This window comes from Phocoena sinus, chromosome 20 (assembly GCF_008692025.1).
Source record: "Phocoena sinus isolate mPhoSin1 chromosome 20, mPhoSin1.pri, whole genome shotgun sequence".
NCBI classification, from domain to species: domain Eukaryota; kingdom Metazoa; phylum Chordata; class Mammalia; order Artiodactyla; family Phocoenidae; genus Phocoena; species Phocoena sinus.
Window position 1 is genome coordinate 51,815,937 of NC_045782.1, and position 19,100 is coordinate 51,835,036.

The 19,100-nt window shown below is 47.2% G+C and overlaps 1 protein-coding gene and 1 pseudogene across 3 annotated transcripts in view; both read left to right on the forward strand.

Moving 5' to 3' along the window:
* The window catches only part of GRB2 (growth factor receptor bound protein 2), a 71,201-nt gene extending 58,150 nt beyond the window's left edge, over nucleotides 1–13,051 (forward strand). For all 3 annotated transcript variants that reach the window (XM_032617843.1, XM_032617845.1, XM_032617844.1), the window contains 4 exons: nucleotides 289–386; nucleotides 6,927–7,049; nucleotides 10,020–10,188; nucleotides 10,943–13,051. In XM_032617843.1, coding sequence (XP_032473734.1) covers nucleotides 289–386; nucleotides 6,927–7,049; nucleotides 10,020–10,188; nucleotides 10,943–11,128 — 576 coding nt within the window. In that variant the 3' untranslated portion in view covers nucleotides 11,129–13,051. The remainder of the gene's footprint in view (nucleotides 1–288; nucleotides 387–6,926; nucleotides 7,050–10,019; nucleotides 10,189–10,942) is intronic.
* Nucleotides 13,052–18,127: 5,076 nt separating this feature from the next.
* On the forward strand, nucleotides 18,128–18,892 carry LOC116745975 (annotated as a pseudogene).
* Nucleotides 18,893–19,100: the final 208 nt, after the last annotated feature.

Here is a 19,100-nt window from a genome sequence, read left to right on the forward strand (position 1 = left end):
TTTATTTTTCCCTCCCTCTGCTTTTCTACTGAGGTTTTAATGCTAGATGTTTGGGAACCTGAATTCTCATTTCCAGACACAATTCCTTTTTCTTTTTAAGTATCAGAGTTGACATAATGCTGGTTGTTTTAAAAATTACAAGAAGTTTTGCATCCATGTAACTGATAATACTCCAAATAACACCTTTTACAAACAAACCTAAAAGGCAACATAGTCGTCTTCATGGCTACCCACTTAAGAGTGAAAAGGAAATGATTGCTTTTTTCCCCTTGTCTTAATTCTTTTCAGGTTTTGAATGAAGAATGTGATCAGAACTGGTACAAGGCAGAGCTCAATGGGAAAGACGGCTTCATCCCCAAGAATTACATAGAAATGAAACCACATCCGTAAGTTGGGCTCTGCTGACCCTCCAGGGTCAGACCCATCTGCTTGTTCAAATGATGTTTTTAAAATTGAGATCATTGGGATGGATGTCATACTTTTTATTCTGTCTTCTCAGGGAATTAACAAAGCATGTTGATTTTTCCACGTTAGTAAGAGTATATAACGAGAGCATAATAGTCAATAATAGTGTATGTTTTAGATAACTGTCAGTGATCTTCAAATGATAAAACAACAGTTACGCAGGTCCATAATTCTTTCTCTGTGAAACCCTTTGTGCCAGATGTGTTTCATAATTCTGCATTTTTTGAGTTTTAGAAAGGGTATTTATCATGTGGTTTTGTATTGACATGCTTGATATTCCTATGGGACCATATCTTAATAATCTTGATATCACCAGAGCACAATACTTGGCATATAATTGGTTCTCAGTAAATGTACACTATAATCACTGCCCTACCCCTCCATTTTAGTGTTCCCACTTCAGAGAAAACAAAGTGCTCTCCTACTCCAGGCTGCTGAGAGCAGTGAGAAAAAAAATTTTTTTTTTTAATTCCAGAACGGTTTATTGTTGATATATGACATGGTGGGATCCTGGGAGCCCTTACAGACCACTTTCCTCCCACCCTTACCCACCACCTCTTTTATTGTCTCTGCTCTTCCCTCAAAAGCAGTCATTTTCTTTTGAGTATGTCAGGGAGAACTGAAGCATTTAATGCTCAGACTAGAATGCCACTGAAACACGAAGAAACGGTAGATCCTCTGTATCTACTTGTTTTAACACAAAATGGTAAATAAGACTTTTAGATGACTGCCCCACCTTGAGTAGCAGCCCATTTGTCCCTCTCCCCCATTGTCACTGTTCTCTTGTGTCCCTGTCATTTCTCTTCCCCCAAGTACTGGAGCAAAGATCTTAACCACATCTTATCTTACACAGCTTTTATGTTATCTTACAAAGAACGGAATGCCGTAGAGCTCAAGAGGGCCTTGACAACAGTCTATTTCATTCCTCTTTATGCTGCAAATTAGGAAAGCTTCCAGTATTTTTATTTTAAAACCACTAATTTATGAATTAATAAACTAATACAGTTCTCATTTTTTTAATATTTTAATTTTATTGGCGTGTAGTTGATTTACAATATTGTGTTAGATTCTTCTCTCATAGAGGTTATCACAGAACATTGAGTAGCGTTCCCTTGTTGGTTATCTTGTATATGGCAGTGTGTGTATGTTTATCCCAAGCTCCTGATTTATGAATAGAGTTCTCATTATAAAAGACTCACAGTGTAGAAAACTATAGAGCAGTGTGAGTTTCTCCCCATACATGCACCCCTTTTAGAGGTAGCCACCACTAGCAACTAAACATGAGCCAGATGCTACCTTTTGAACTGAATCTGTTCTAAAATGATTTGCCTCTATGAAGCAAAACAGATGACTCAGGAGCTTCACCCTAAAACTGCTGTTGGATTCATGTTTTGGTCGCTGAACTCTTTTGCACAGTTCTCACTGTGTGCAGAGACCGTGCTAGGTGCTGGGAAGTTAGGTTCTGTAGTTAAGTTATGGTATAATAAAACGTCCATGTAGTTAATGGGAAGTTCTTTGAGAGAGCACATCCAGGAAGCCTGGAGGGAGACTGGGTTACCCTGCAGTTTGGTAATAGGAAGATACCTATGCAGAAGTTTCTATAATGAAGAATCTGTGAGGTCCTCAAGGAAACTTCTTATATTTCAAGAAGAACCGGGCACCTTATAATGGCTCACTAAATGTTTCATTGAATGATTTAAAAGGAGAAGACCAGTCTAACTGTGAAGTATATTTTTCTAGTTTTTGTGTGAAACTTGTACTATCGTGTATCTTTGTAACTACGTGAGTTTGATCTCTCCCTTTCTCCCCTAAAAAAGATATTAGATTCCTTGAAGAGTTTATGTCTTCTGCTTTCATACTCCCTTGTAACTTGTGCCTTGCCTCTGCACATAGTAGCTCAGTAAGTAGTTTTGAATTGATACTCAGATGCAAATTCTTGTACAAAGGCTGGGACCAATTTGTTCATGATAATAAAAGCCAGAAGTATTAAGTCTTCAGAGGCGTACGTGGAAAAGATTTGTGGCCCCTGGTCAGTGGATTGATAATGTCCCTTATTTGAGGTCCCTGTGATGTTAGATTGGCTGTTATTAACACGCAGCCATGCCCGGGTTACTAAAATGTAGGCACAAGCAGTGGTATCCAAGAAACTACAAAAGATGAGCATGAGATTATTATAGATTCCCGGGAATTGTACTAAGCACAGTTTTGCATTCTTGTGGCCACTTAGTGTCCATATTTGCTTTGGGGGCTGTGTGGGCTTTTCGTGGACAGCGTCACGGAATACACCCCGTGGGGAGAAGCAGTTGGATAGTGGTTACTGGGAGTCACATAGTGCATCCTACCTCGGTCCACACGAGCCAAAAATTGGTGCACATCTATTCCTACAATCCACCCTCAAAATAGATCAAGGATTGGCTAAACCTTTTCTGTAAAGGGCCAGATAATAAATATTTTAAGCCTTGTGGGCCATGTGCAGTCTCTGTCATGTCACATATACTTCTTCGGTTGAAATTTTTAAAACAATCCTCTAAAATTTTTTTAAACAGTCTTAGATTGTGGGTCACAGCAAAACTGGAAAGATTTAGGCTGAGGGCCATAGTTCGCTGACTTCAGCATTAGATCCAGTGATAACAAAATCAACCTAAGTTCCTTTTCATTTTTCCTTTTTTTTTGGCGGGGGGTGGGGGGGCTACATTGTGTCTTCATTGCTGTGGGCGGGCTTCTCATTGCAGTGGCTTCTCTTGTTGTGGAGCATGGGCTCTAGGCAAGTGGGCTTCAGTAGCATTTGGGCTCAGTAGATGCAGTGCATGGGCTCGGTAGTTGCGGTGCATGGGCTCAGTAGTTGGGCGCTCGGGCTCAGTAGTTGTGGCACACGGGCTTAGTTGCTCTGCAGCATGTGGGATCTTCCCAGACAAGGGATCGAACCTGTGTCCCTTGCATTGGCAGGCGGATTCTTAACCTCTGCGCCACCAGGGAAGTCCGCTTTTCATTTTCATATTTCCAGGCTGAAGGGGAATTCAGCAGAACATCAGACTGTAATTTTTATTTTTTTTTTTTTTTTTTTTTTTTTTTTTTTTTTTTTGCGGTACGCGGGCCTCTCACTGCTGTGGTCTCTCCAGACGCACAGGCTCAGTGGCCATGGCTCACGGGCCCAGCCGCTCCGCGGCACGTGGGATCCTCCCGGACCGGGGCACGAACCCGTGTCCCCTGCATCGGCAGGCAGACTCCCAACCACTGCACCACCAGGGAAGCCCCTGTAATTTTTATATTAAATAAAATGCCTGTGGCTCTAAATCCTTGTTTTTCTTCAGATTGTTTCAGGTGACGTCGGCACTTCAAATCTGACTGTTGGGAACATAGGCAAGGCCACCTTCCTTGGATAGTTGTAGTTACTGACCTGATTGATGGATTAGCTTTTTAGGAAGAGTCACTCTCATGCCTGCTCCTCTCTCCCCACTGTAAAGAACTTTGGAATAATAATTGATCAGGAAGCGTCCAGGCCCCATGGTGGTGTTCTTCACAGACTCTAGCTGGAACGCAGGCAGTGTTCATCCATCCAAGCTCTGCAAAAGGAAACCATATTGTCAGAAAAGACCATCACCCTGTACCTGTGCAGTGGTGGGCCTCACAGGCCTGTTTCACATTAACAGGGCTGCTGTGTGACTGGATGTCCATAAGTACAGGGTTAGTGTTGGTTTCATAGCTATGGGAGGGTACAGAGTACCAGGCCCCTCCTTCCATCTCCCCAGCCTCCCTTACTTCCCTGTTTTAGTTTTTGTTAGGGAGCAAGAGGGAAGTTTAAAATGGAGTATGGGGCTTCCCTGGTGGCACAGTGGTTGAGAGTCCGCCTGCTGATACAGGGGACACGCGTTCACGCCCCGGTCCAGGAAGATCCTACATGCTGCGGAGCGGCTGGGCCCGTGAGCCATGGCCACTGAGCCTGCGCGTCCAGAGCCTGTGCTCCGCAACGGGAGAGGCCACAGCAGTGAGAGGCCCGTGTACCGCAAAAAAAAAAAAAAAAAAAAAAAAAAAAAAAAAAAAAAAAAAAGGAGTATGACCTAATATAGCATTTGAGCTAACAAATTAAACACAGACTACGAAATGATTGTTGGCATTAGTGTTGCAACATGAGTTGTATATACTGGGGGTGGATCCAAATATGTGCTTTTCACATTAAATGTATATGGATGGGTGCCTATGGGATGTAATAAAGACTTGAATTGGAAATAAGCTGCCTCCTCCCATTAGCTTTCTCCCTTGCTAATTGTATTGTAGTATAAACCCATCTTTTAAAAAATTTTAAGAAGTTTGACCATAGCCATGTAGTCACACGTAAATATCACCATTAAAAGAAGTTAATCAAAGTTATAACAGTGTAAAATGCTAAGGAAGTGTAGGATGGTGGTATTAAATGTTATAACTGAGAGTGATAGCTGTTTCTCATAGTGTCATATCCCTTATGTTGTGGGACATCCTCTTTTTCTAGAGGGAGGAAGCGGGGAGGGAGTGTGTGTGTGTTTAGTGAAAATGGGAGCAGGTACAAAAGAAGTCTTTATTTAATAAAATGGTCTCCAACTAATTTTCCATTTTTCAATCTGGCTGCTTATAACGGGTGTTTTTTTTTTTATGAAGTAAATCTTTGTAAAAATTCCAGTTAGAGTACTTTGCTTCATCACAGGTTTGTTTTTTTTTTCCCAAGTTGAAAATAAAAATGAGTTAATTTTAAGCTGAGAGGAAGAAAATACTGCCACCATATCTATATATTTGTGCACCATAAGGGAAGGTCCACAAACATACACATCTAACTGCCAACAGTTGCTGCCTCTGGGGAGTTTGAGGGAAGAGTCTTGCTTATTTTTACTTCACGTACCTCTAAGCTATTTTAATTTATGTTCATTACTTGTACCTTAAAAAAGGAAAGCAGAAAGGAAAATGCCTGCCTGGTAGGAAGATTTGGGGGGGTCTAGGAGGAAAGAATGTGACTGTTGGGGAACTTCTCGCCACCTCTTGGCCAAATGGCTACTGAGTGCACGGGCACTGCAATGTAAACCAGAGAGCACAGATGAAAACAGAAAGTACTTACGTGATCTCAACACTATGAGTTGTCCTTTCCTAGTGGGAGATAGTTCTGTTGTGTTACTGCATGATTTCTCCTGTGTGGCTTACTTCCAGGCCCTGGAAGACTTACCCGCAAGTTCTTTGTAGGTGCAGGAAGATAGGTTGTACCAGCTCCTCAGCGGCTTGGCATTACTTCACTTCAAATGAGAAAGATACAAGGCTGCAGATTTTAGGAATGTTTAAAGGTTACTAATGGCAACTTCTGAATGTATCCTTCCTAGCAGCTCCCATCCTTCTGTTTGAATTTTAGTATAGTGTATTGTTTCAGAGACATCTTGCAGTTGCTTATAAGTAAGGTAGATATATGTTAGATTTATAACTTTAACAGACTCCTTGTATCTTTGTTATTCTAGTTTGCATATTTAATGCATGTTAGTTACCATGTACGGAGTCTGATGAAGCAGGTAGGTCTTTTATTAGTGACAAGTGGCATCGTTGCTTTTTTAAAAATAATAACACAGTAAAGACAAGTTGCAAAGAGAACCTTGTTTTCACAGTCATCTATCCTAATTAGTTGTGGCTTTCCTGTGAGAAGTGAGGTGCCTGTGACTTGAAGCTGTTTCAGAGATTTCTCCTCCTCTTCCTCGTCAGCCCCAGCCCCTGCTGCTCCTACCCTTTCCCATGAATTCACCCACTTTTTCTTGTGATCAAGGTCAATTAGCATTGGGAGCAGAAGAATCTGTAAGTTACTCCAAATGAAAAAGTGAATTTTGCAACTAGCTGCCTCTGCACGGAGTAACACGTGGCATTCCTAATGGTTCCTGAAAACCAGACTCTGAGCGGTGACGGCAGAGAGTGGCCTTGAGAGGAGTGCCAACCACAGCTACGAGCAGAGGCTGCTCCCTCACAGCCTGAACCTCTTCCCTTTGTGCTGTTACAAGAAGTGGCCCTGTCTCCAGCTTCAGGGCCTTCCAGCTTTCCTACCCCCGTTTCTCTTCATCCCACTGTAGCAAGGCTGCTGCCTTATCGAGTGGCTGCAGGAAGGGCCTGTCTCACCTTAGATGGTTCATCATGTGCTCAAATCGATAGGCCTGGGCTTTCCCTGCTGCCTTGATGAGTCAGTGGGGGGCCCAGTGCGCTTTGGCCCAGAAGGCCCATTTTTAAGTGTCTTCCTGTATAGAAAGTGGCCCACAATTGTGTCTTTTGAGTCACCGGGGAATGGAGGAGACGGTTGAAGGGAGATGGTCCCCCTCTCAAGGCGTGATGGGGCATGTGGAGACAGGAGGGTAGAGAGGGAGGCCCTTCCTTCAGCGAGGAGTGTTCTGTTACTCACATTTCGGAGGCTGGATATCCCGTTTCTTTGTGGGGAAGCAGATGTTGACTGGCTTGCCTTCCTTCCTTAGGTGGTTTTTTGGCAAAATCCCCAGAGCCAAGGCAGAAGAAATGCTTAGCAAACAGCGGCACGATGGGGCCTTTCTTATCCGAGAGAGCGAGAGTGCTCCTGGGGATTTCTCCCTCTCTGTCAAGTAAGTATTTACTACTTGGATTGCCTGGAATCCTGTCTTCAGATGATGGAAATTGTGAAGCCAGAGGCCAGGTGTCTGGGTACACACACCAAAGGTGGCAAACTGGGAGAGGTCGAGCCTAAACAGTATTTTATAAATCAGAAAAATTGACATGAAAATCCTAATTTCTGGCTCCTCTTAAAAGTGACCTCTAGCAGCGCTGGATTTCGATTCCCGTGTGAAGACCGTCTTTGAGCTTCAGAGAGCAAATACTTGCCAGTTTTCCCCAATCCCCACCACTTTGCAGTGCTCTCCACACACACGGCTCTTCCCTCATCCGGGCACCCCTGCCCTCTGTGGGATTCCTGCAACTCTGTAACAGCAGCTGATCACCAGGTCAGCTGCCTTGTGCACCTTGACTAGGTGTCTCTCTGAAATCTGCCATTGTCATACTAGGCCTCAACACTGACTTAAAAGGTGACCACAGGGGTTTGGGGGTTTTTGCTTTCCCCGGTGGTAAATTTAAATGTGGAATGGAGCTGGTATGCAGGGAGTGGGGAAGGCAGGGAGTTATACAACCTTGGTATAACTCCTTGGTATAGAGAATATAAATCGGAACTTTGAGGATCCTAAGCTAATCACTTCCCATCTGTGACGTAAGGATTTTGAATCAGATTGTCATTTTTCCATATGTGGTTTGACTCTGTCCATTTCTAGTTAATATATTATAACAGGAAACCCTCCCCTAGGAATCTTAGAAATCACGTCATCGTTAATGTGACAAAGAGGTGACTAGATTAAAAACTCATATCACTTTAGTATACATTTAAAATGAAGGCTGTAAAACAATTTATTTGCCATTTACAAATGATATAAAGATTTTTCAGTTTCAAAAATCAGCTCAGTATCTTGTTTCATTTTAGGATCAAATGTGCAGTTAAAGTGTGGGTTTCTTTAATATAGATTTAAATTTAAAATTTTTGTGTTTCTTTTCTCAGTGAAGATGTGGGAGGTGGTTTCAGGTGACATTTGCAGTATCTTTCAGATACATTTCCAGTATAGTTAGGTTTTAGTCCCAACATGAAAAAAATCAAACTGGATCTAATAGTTTTCTTCCTCTTTTAACAATGGCTTTTTTTTTTGAAACTTTCTTTTTTAGAGCAGGTTTAGGTTCACAGCGAAATTGAGTGGAAGGTACAGAGTTCCCGTGCACCCCTTACTCCCATATGCTTAGAAACAGTGGCTTTTTGATGTGCTTGATTAAACACCTGCATATGAGGACCTGGTGGGCTGCGAGCACCTTGAGGTGGAAGAGTCCTTATGCTTCTCATTAACCTGTGTTTCCGCCTCTGTTTTCCTTAACGTTTTATACTGACCTGAGTATAAATCGAACAGTGGAGGACAAGGAGTACAAGCAGTTAATCCTTGAATGATGGCCAAAAACCCCATGGCAGTTCGGGTTCGGTTGTCTGATGACCGTGCGCTGGCTGCCTGCCCACCCATGCTCGTGCGCTGGCTGTCGGGAACCTCCCAGACCCTTCCGTTTTATCAAATAAAACCTTTAAAGAGTTCATGTATTTATTGCTTTAGAAATAAAATTTGAAACAGGTGTCATAACCACCTCTAACAACACAAGCACCTGCACCAAGGAGGTTCAAGAGTGTGCAGTCTTGAGTTTCAAGGTGTTGAGTCTAATGGAAAAACTGCGGTAGTTAACAGCTCACCGTTAGGGAACCTGTACCCCTTTCAGAAGCCACCTGCATTGCACTGTGGGAGTGGGCTCCCACGGGCCCAGGAGTGCCATTTCAGTATGTCCTTCTTCCTCATAAAGCTTTCTTCCTCATCCACCGTTTTTCCCATGAAATAGTGCTGTTTCTAAGCACTTTGCACTTGTACTCAGTGGCTTCCTTAAAGCTCAGTGCTGCCACCTGCTGGGTTGGTTTTAAGAAGTATTTACGCTTTAGTACCAGCGATGGGAGGAGAGACTCTCAGTCGTTCATTTAACAGATCTTCATAGAGCGTCTTCTGAGGGCTGGGCGCTGGTGTGGACCTCAAGGACTCGGCAGAGAGTGGGACAGGCAGGGCCTTGTTTGAGCTGATGTTCTAGGCAGACAGCACGACGGTGGTGGGCCATTCCCACTCAGCCAGGCTCATGCTGTTATTCTGGGCCATTGTAAAGAGAGCATTTGCCTTTTTACCATGTGGTAGAGAAGCCTTTTATGGGGGGTGGCCTTTTATTTATTGTCCCAGCATGTTCTTTGCTTTTGAGATCTTTTCCCCTTAAGTAGAGCTAAAATCCCCGAGTAGAAGACATGACTTTAAACTCTTCCCAGTTACAGGAAGATTGTTGGAAGTTGTCCAATCCCTCCTTTCCTCACCTTATTTCCTATCTTACCTTTTGTAGTCTTCAAATGTCACACAAGATTTCAGTTCTGTTTTTCATTTGGCACAGTGCAGGGCACACAGAGGCATTATATAGGTTAGGACTTTTTTTTTTTTTTTTTTTGCGTTACGCGGGCCTCTCACTGCTGTGGCCTCTCCCGCTGCGGAGCACGGGCTCCGGATGCGCAGGCTCAGTGGCCGTGGCTCATGGGCCCAGCCACTCCGCGGCGTGCGGGATCCTCCCGGACTGGGGCACGAACCCACGTCCCCGGCATTGGCAGGTGGACTCCCAACCACTGCGCCACCAGGGAAGCCCAGGACATTTCTTTTTATTTACAAATGTTTTCAGAATTAGACAGACTGACAGGGTTTCCCTGTCTGGCGAGGATTCTTTCTGTTGTCACTGGTAATTGTCATCCTAATGGCGGGTCTCAGGGTGCTCTCCAGCCAGGAAGTCAAGTTGTGCTACAGTCCTGGGCACCCAGCCTGTGAGGGGCATGGCCAGCACACAAGTTCTCCAGGACACCTCCTTGGTGGGCAGGTGGCCCCTGGGTAGCTGGGACAGAGCCCTCTGGCCTGTTCTCACGTGTATCCTCTACCCCTCCCCAGGTTTGGAAATGATGTACAGCACTTCAAGGTGCTCCGAGATGGGGCTGGAAAGTATTTCCTCTGGGTGGTCAAGTTCAATTCTTTGAACGAGCTGGTAGATTATCACAGATCTACATCCGTCTCCAGAAACCAGCAGATATTTCTCCGGGACATAGAGCAGGTGCCACAGGTAAGCCTCGTAAGAGACATTGGGGTCATTCTTAGCAATTAAGAATAGCTCTTCAGGCAAGCAGGTGTTTTTTTAAAAGGTTCCTTTTGGACCTTCTGTGTTCATTATTAAGTCATGTTAGAGATTTGAAGTTTGAAACAAAAAATAGTTTTGTCTTTTCCAGCGGCTGCTTCTCTGAAGCATCGTGTTGCTAGTTACCTTGTGTCTCTTGGAAGAAGGTCTTTAACACACCCTCAAATACTCTGCCTGGAAGTAAACTTTGAGGAAAATCGTACTGTAAGGGAGTGAAGTCCACACCCATTCTTCAGATCCTTCCCACGTGTAGTGATTAACACCACCTTATTTTATTCAAGCCTTTACTCTTCTCACTGTATAAAACCTTAAGGACTTTCTAAGTGATAAAGTGATAGGAACTAAACCATTTTCACATCTGGGATTGTAAACAAAACCCCGCTGGCTGTTTCCGAAGTTCTTTCCTCTTGAAGCAGTACCTGCTGCTCTTTGCTTGATGCTGGGGTGCAACCCGCCTCCACGGTGGGGACACCCAAGTGGTTTTGAGCACTGGTGAAGACTGCACGACACCCACCTCGAGTAAACTGTAAGAATTGGTGGGGAGGGGAGGAGAAGTGAGGGGTTATTTCAGGAAATGTGAAAAGGCTGGCACACTTCAGTTTCCCCATCACCGGTCCGCTTACGAGGGGCTGGCCACGATCAGGGATGCAATGTGTGTTTTCTCCCTGCCCCTCTTCTGCAGCAACCGACGTACGTCCAAGCCCTCTTTGACTTTGATCCCCAAGAGGATGGAGAGCTGGGATTCCGTCGGGGAGACTTTATCCACGTCATGGATAACTCAGACCCCAACTGGTGGAAAGGGGCTTGCCACGGGCAGACCGGCATGTTTCCACGCAATTACGTCACCCCCGTGAACCGGAACGTCTAAGAGTCAAGAGATTATTTAAAGAAAGCGAAAAATTTTAAACACGTACAAAAGAATTAAACCCATCAGCTGCGTCTATCAGCAGCCTGTGAGGGAGCTCAGAATGCCCAGCTGGGTCACCTGGTGACCCTCTCACTTCGGTTGGAACTCGGGGGGGGTGGGAGGGGGAGTTGGATATAACAATGCCAAAACTTACCTATAAATTAAGAAAAGAGTTTTTATTACAAATTTTCACCACTGCTCCTATTCCTCCTCCTTTGTCCTTTTTTTCATCCTGTTTCCTCTTCTGTCCATCAGTGCATGACATTTAATGCCACATATAGTCCTAGCTGATGCCAATAATAAAAGAAAAGAAACCACGTGAGCTGATATTTTCTCTATGCAAAATGTCTGTTTTAGTCGGGACGACAAAGAGCAGCCACTTCTGTGTCCTGCGTTACGTGCACACACACAGGAGTGGGCCGGGAGTGGGCGGCCCTTGCCCTTTAGCTTCTGCCGGAGGAGGGGAGGGCAAGTGGGAACCTGCCAGCCAGCCCCCAGGCCTCACCAGAATGTTGTGTCAGAGTTGGATGGGCGTGGGGGTGAGTGTGCCCCTCAGGGCTTCCTGCGAGCCAGGCCCCGAACCTGTGTCTCTCTTGCACATTGGTTTCCCTTTCCGATGGTGTTCCTGAGCATGTTGTTTTTCTTAGTGCCTTCTGCCTTATTTCAAGGGTTGCTTATGAGTGGTGGTTTTTATTTGTTTTGTTTTAAAAATAAGTTAAAGACAGCCAGTTTGTTTCCTACTCTGTAAATATTTTTTTCCCTCGGGGGAGGTGAGGACAGGGTAGGGAAGAGGAGACAAGTGAGATGAGGGTGTGGGCGTCCTGCCTGTGCACAGCCAGAGTCTTTAAGGTTCAACTTTAATATTTATAGCCCCTGGAGGTTAAGGGAGCCGGAGCCCCAGGGCACAGTGGGACCGGGTTACAGCCCTCCCCGCGTCTGACTGGAGCTGGCTGAAAGGGGGGCCAGGGTCCTTGACCTTGCGGTCTCAGGTGTTGTCTGTGCCCTCCGTAGCCCCAGACACCCCCAGACACCAGTCCCTGGAGCCAGCAAGTTTCAAATGCAGGAAGGTTTAAATTGTATCAGGTTCTACCGTGTTCCTACACTGGGGTGGGGTGTGCGGGCAGGATGAGCGTTTTCCCTTCATTTTTCTTGGTCTGAAATCTAGGGGTATCTGTTCAGGGCTTTCACCTTTTGTGTCCCCCACCTGAGCTGCCCAGGTGAGCTTCAGGCCGCATTCAGGAAGCAGCTGGGTGGTTTTTCATGTCTCCATTCACAGCGGGCTGTGTTCATAGCTGCTCCACCCGACCCCCTGAAAAGGAAGTGTATCTGTGACGCAGTGACAGTTGGAAGGAAGATTGGAACGATAGGAAGGCTGAGTCCATTGCAAAGCTCTTTCTGTCCGTCTCCTGTTGGCCTGTTGTCCCTTGTGGTAACACGCCTGTGATCATCCTCTCCCCACCCTTCCCACAACAAAAACGGGGCCGCTGGGAGTTGGTGGCGGCCTCTGGCTTCTGAAGTGGTCGGTGGGCGTCTCCCCTGGACTCTGCTTATGGAGCCCGACTCGGCCTGGAGTGGCCTGGGGCCCAGGAGGCGCTGCCCTCCCAGACAGAGCGTCCGCCTCTCATCACCCCTGTCCACTAGCTTCTCCTCTCCTTGCTGATGATACGAGGAATCTCTGGCATTCTGCACCTGGACCATTTGATTGTTTTATTTTGGAATTGGTGTATATCATGAAGCCTTGCAGAACTAAGTTTTGTGTGTATATATTTAAAAGAAAATCAGTGTTTAAATAAAAAGACCTGTGTACTTAATCCTTTAACTCTGCGGGTAGCATTTGGTAGGTAGTGATTAACTGTGAATAATAAACATACAATGAATTCTTCACTCTGTATCTTTTCTTTTTTTCCCCTCGCCTTAAGGTAGAAACCTAAAGATTCTGTCAGGGAATCAGGACACTTGTGTCCTTATTTCCAACTCACCTCACTCCTTGGGGACCATGGGGATCTCACTGGGCCCCTGGAAGAGTGATGCCCACATCACTGTTGATCAGAATCCCTGTGAGCGTGTTCCTCCCAGTGCAGAGTCCCACACACCAGACGCCACCCTCAGATTGCGTGGACGGCACCAGCAGCGCCCGGTGTTTCCGACAGAAGCCACAGGCCACAGTTTGAAAACTGGTGTAGTCTCAGTGCCTCGTAAGGACTAAGCACGGCTGGCTTGGTTCTCGTCCCCTCCTCCCACCTAAATAAATAAAGGACAGAAGGACAGAATAAGCCATGTTGAAGGAGTCTGTGTCCCAACTCGTTACGGCAAACTCATTGGCCCAGCGGGCTGCCTCGGGATGACACTGGGCCTGTCACCACCCATAGAGCTGGCTACAGGAGGTCAAATAAGACTTGTTTAGAGAGAGAACAGGAAAGAAACCAAACCCAAGGAATTTCCACTTACGTTCTTGATCCTGTTCTTACACAGAGCCCCAGCACGCTTCCTCGCTTGTGGCTGCCCTGCTTGGATGAGAGAGTCTCCACTTCTCCCCTTCTCTGCAGTGACCGCGAGAGAGAACTTGACCCAGCGCTGCCCTGCTGGAGGCCACTGGGCTCAGGGTCCACCCAGGCTGGCCGAGCAGAAGTTTCCAGAAGGGGCCATTGAAGTGAAAACTTCAGGCAGTGACTGTCAGCCTCCTTGAGGCTTTTTGCCCTGTTTTGACTCATGGCCTCAGAATAGCCTCAGAATTAATGGGAAAATGGCTGCTTTTGCACTACCAGTTTGGTCACAAGTTTCTTGGTGTCTGTGTCCCCCTCCAGCCCTGGGTCTGTCATTTCTGGCGGGGGAAGGCGTCTGGGTGGGAGCGCCTTTGGGGAGACTGCACCGTGGGATGTAGTGGGCCGGCTCGGCTGCCTTTGACGACTGAAAGCTGTGGTGGGTGAGTGGCCTGCAGCCTGCTCCCTGAGCTCCTCCCAGAGCAGCCCTCCGACCTTCTTCACACCTGGTGACCTGGGAGATGGCAACAGAAGCTCGTCTTCAAGGATGATTGTGGAGGGGCGGTGGTGACAGCTCCTCCCCAGCGCTCTGAGTCAGTCTGCCGCGCTGGGGCTGCTGAGGTGACACATGGAAGGAGAAAGAGGATGGGCACAGTGGTCTGCCTTTCCTCAACACTTGTCCCCTTGACCTGCTTACAGTAGGTGACCTTCAAGTCAGAACGTCTGGCTTTTCCAAAGTGCCTGGATAACTAGGAACGGTGAGCGAGGAATTGTATTTACGCGTGCGGGAAATGACTCCTAAGACACTGGATCTACATGTTATGCAAATTCTCCCGGTCGGATCTGAGAGACAGAGAAAAATAGATCTGTTTTTCACAGGAGAGCAAGGAGAGGTTGTGGACTCACAGAATGTGTGTTCCTTTGGAGACTTCGTACGCTGTGGCTCAGGGGTTATAGGCACCTCCCTCCAACCAAGTCCCGAGGCAGGGGCCAGATGAAGCAGGGCCATGTAGCCACAGAAGGAGCTGGAAGTGGGCAACCCTGGAAGGGTTGGGATTTTTTGTTTTTGTTTTCAAGGGTAGCTTTACCGAGATGCAATTTACTATCATAAGGCCACCCGTTTATGTATTTATTTGGCCACAGCATGCAGCATGTGGGATCTTAGTTCCCAGACTAGGAATCGAACCTGTGCCCCCTGAGGCGGAAGCTCGGAGTCCTAACCACAGGACCGCCAGGGAAGTCCCACAAGTCACCCATTTAAAGCAGACCATTCAGCGGTGTTTAATGTTCACAGGTTATGCGATCAATTTTAGAACTTTTTCATGGAAAAAGTGGAAACCACGTATCCATTATCAGTTACTTGCCATCTTCCTCCAGCCCCTCCCCGCGCTTGGCCAGCACCAGTCTACTTTCTGTCTCTATAGATTTGCGTATTCTGCACTTCTTGCATAAACGAGATCATAAAATACGTGGCCTTTTGTGGCGGGCTTCTTTCACTCAGCATTGTGTTTCCAAGGCTCATCCATGGGGTGACACGTACCAGAACGTCATTCCTTCTTACAGCCGAATAGCACTCCCTGGTATGGAGACACCCTGTCTTTTTTATCCGTTCGTACAGTGATGAGCATTAGGGTTGTTTCCACTCTTTGGCTGCCGTAAACGATGCTGCTGCAGACATTCACGTGCAAGGTTTTATGAGGACACACCCTGGAGGGATTGAAGCAGAGGAGCAGACACAGTCCTGTTTGGCTAGAAGAGTGGAGAAAGGGGGCCACGGAAGAGACCCCCTGGTGAGCAGTTGACCTGCCGAGCGAGGTGGGTGGCAGGGGGAGCGAAGAGAAGCTGGTTGATCTGAGTCATACGTAGGAGGACCGGTTGGCAAGACATAGGGGTCATGGAAAACAAGGGGTAGAGATGACCCTCGGATCCTTGAGCAGCAGGTGCCCTGAGGTTGCTGTCGACTGAGACAGGGAGCCCTGGAGGAGGGCGAGCTGGCGTGCGGTGGGGAGGGAGGGTGGACCGGTTGCCTTTGGTGTCTGTGGCAAACGTCTGGAGCAGCAGAACGTGGTCACCTGGAGCTCAGGAGACAAGACTGAGCAAGGGATCAGGGTTGTGGGTGTGGAAGTGGTCCTGAATCCCTTGCCCTGGGTGAGCCCTCACCCGCTCTCCTCAAAAGAGGGAAGAGGGCAGAATTCGGGGCCGGGCCCCGGGGACTGGACGAGGAAGCAGCAAAGGAGACGAGGAAGAGGCCAGAGAGGCAGGGGGCAAACCAGGGCTGCACAGCGCGGGGGCAGCTGGGCGTCCAGGAAACGGCCCCTGTGGCCATACTCCCCCAGGCCCCTCGACCTCCACCGTGCTCTTTTCCTGCAGGTCCCGATTGTCCCCAGACTGCCCAGCACGCCTTCCCTCTTCTGCTGAGAGACCTTCCTCCGCTGCCAGGTTGTTGAGAGGACAAAGTGCATATACTCCTGGCCCGTAGGTATGCTGCAATGTCAGAGACAGTGAGCTTGGAGTCACGAGACCCAGGGCTTTATTCCAGGCTGCGTGGCCTTGGGCAGGGCCCTTAACCTCTGCTCCCTTCATTCATCTGTTTTCAAACAAGCCCATGTTGGGACTTACCTGGTGGCGCAGTGGTTAAGAATCCTCCCGCCAATGCAGGGGACACGGGTTCGAGCCCTGGTCCGGGAAGATCCCACATGCCGCGGAGCAACTAAGCCCGTGTGCCACAACCACTGAGCCTGCGCTCTAGAGCCCACGAGCCACAACTACTGAGCCCGTGAGCCACAACTACTGAAGCCCGCATGCCTAGAGCCCGTGCTCTGCAACAAGAGAAGCCACCGCAATGAGAAGCCTGCACACCGCAACAAAGAGTAGCCCCCACTCTCCATAACTAGAGAAAAGCCCGCATGCAGCAAAGAAGACCCAACACAGCCAAAAATAAATAAATTAACTAAATCAATTAAAAAAAAACAAACAAGCCCATGTCACCAGGTTGGCCTGAGGATCCAGCGGGATTGCATCTGTAGATGTCTTACAAACTTTCATGTGACGGGACCGGTACTGATTATGATCTTGGCATTCAAGGCCTTTCACAGTCTGAGCCTGGTCCAGTCCTCCAACTCTTTGGCCTCCAACCCTTCTGAGGGTCCCTGGCTTTCACCAGCATCCACCGTTCTCTCTGATCTGAGGCCAATCTGCTCAATTTCCTGACCTGCTCCCCGTGAATGCTGCTTCCACCACAGTCTCCAAACTCCGAACACAGGACCACTCCTTGACCCGTCCTGTGAGCCCACCCTCCTGCCTCCATCAAGCCCGGTGCCCTGCTTCCATGACCCGCTTGCCGGTGGCGGTCAATCTTACCTGCAGCTGGGAGCAGTGGAGCCACGGTGAGGACTCCAGACTCTGGGGTGGCCTTGGATGGGTCGCTTTGAGAGTTAGTAACCAGGTCGGTAACCTTAAACAAGTTACCTTTCTAAGCCTCCGGTCAAGAAACGGAGGTCAATAAACCATCTGAGGATTGCACAGGATAATGTGGGTTAATCAGTGCTAACCCCCACACCTGGTAATTATTCGGAGTCCAGCCTACTCCTGGTCAGCCCTGTGCCCACCTGTGACTCTTGTTCTTGTTGAGGGCAAGGGAATTCATCCAATATTTTCATTTTTTTAAAATTTAAATCTTTGATCCGTTTGAAGGCTGTCCTGGTGATCAGTGAGAGCTTGGATCCATCTCTCTTTGTTTCCAGATGGCTGCCCAGTTGCTCAGATAGTATTTCTTGAAAGATCCACTGTCAGGGACTTCCCTGGAGGTCCAACGGTTAAGACTCAGCGCCTCCACTGCAGTGGGCGTGGGTTCTATCCCTGTTCGGGAAATCCCGCATGCCACGCGTGTGGTGCAGCCAAACAAAAACAAATTATCCATTGTCGGCTCTTAGATCTGAGAGGATGCATTTTGTACACTGAGTTTCGGTATGGTGGGGTCCTGTTTCTCCACTTTACGTCCATGGGCCCGTGCTAGGCGTGCGGGGGTGGTTCCTGAGACTTCACAGCAGCTTAGGGCATCTGATGGGGCTGTACCTCCCCCATCGCTCTCCATTCTCGACTCGTCCTGGCTCTTCTTGCTTGTTTATGTTTTCAACGTAAACTTTAGAATCAGCTTGTCTAGTTCGAGAAAAAAAAATGCCTCTGAGTGTTTTTATTTGGATCATGTTAGATTTATAAGCTACCTTCGGAAGAATTGGTATTTTTAAAAATTAATTAATTTATAAATTTTGGCTGCATTGGGTCTTTGTTGCTGCACACGGGCTTTCTCTAGTTGCAGCGAGCAGGGTCTACTCTTCATTGTGGTGCGCGGGCTTCTCACTGCAGTGGCTTCTCTTGTGGAGCACGGGCTCTAGGCACGCGGCCTTCAGTAGTTGTGGCACGTGGGCTCAGTTGTTGTGGCTCGCAGGCTCTAGAACACAGGCTCAGTAGTTGTGGACTTTGTGCATGTCGGTGGGAATATAAATTGGTGCAGCTGCTGTGGGAAACAGCACATAGGTTCCTCAAGAAATTAAAAATAGCCTTCCTGGCGGTGACATTCAGCCGGCCAGTCAGGGCGATGGACTTTCCGTCCTAGAACCATGGCCCAGTTTGTCCGTAACCGCACAGAGAAGGTCCCGGCACTGGTCAATGCTGCTATGACTTTCTCAAAGCCTTGATTGGCCACATTTTGCCACTATGCCAAGGTTGAGCTGCTTCCTCCAACCTTGCTGGGTTCCCTACAGCTATTCAGAGCTTGAAAAAAATTTGTCAGTAGTGCTCAAACTGGTAGCTTCCAACAGCTCACAGCTAAGGAAGCTCTGCTCAATGGTTTGGTGGCCACTGAGGTGTGTGGTGGTGGTTTTATGTTGGCAAGATCATAGACAAGCGTGGCATCATTGGCTATGATGTTTGAAGACCAATCTTTAACATGTGATTATATCTGTTTTATTATTTGGGTGTTCTTGGACCATGTGTGAGCAGACTGGTATTTGAATAAAATGAGACAGTGTGTCAAAAAAGACGTTAAAAGTAGAACCCTATGATCCAGCCGTCCCACTTCGGGGTATTTACTCAAAATAACTGAAATCAGGATCTCGAAGAGATATTAACATTCCTATGTTGATTGCAGCACTATTCACAATAGCCAAGATGTACAAACCACCCACATGTCCATCAACAGATGAATGGATAAAGAAGACAGGATACACAAACACACACAAGAAGACTGTTCAGCCTTAAAAAGAAGGAAATTCTGCAACATACAACAACATGGATTAACACTGAAGACATTATGCTTTAGTGAAATAAGCCAGTTCCGGAAGGATGATTCCACTTATATGAGTTATCTAAAGTAATCAAATGCATAGAATCAAAGAATGGAATCGTGGTCACCAGGGGCTGGGGGAGGGGGAAATGAGTTATTGATCAACAGG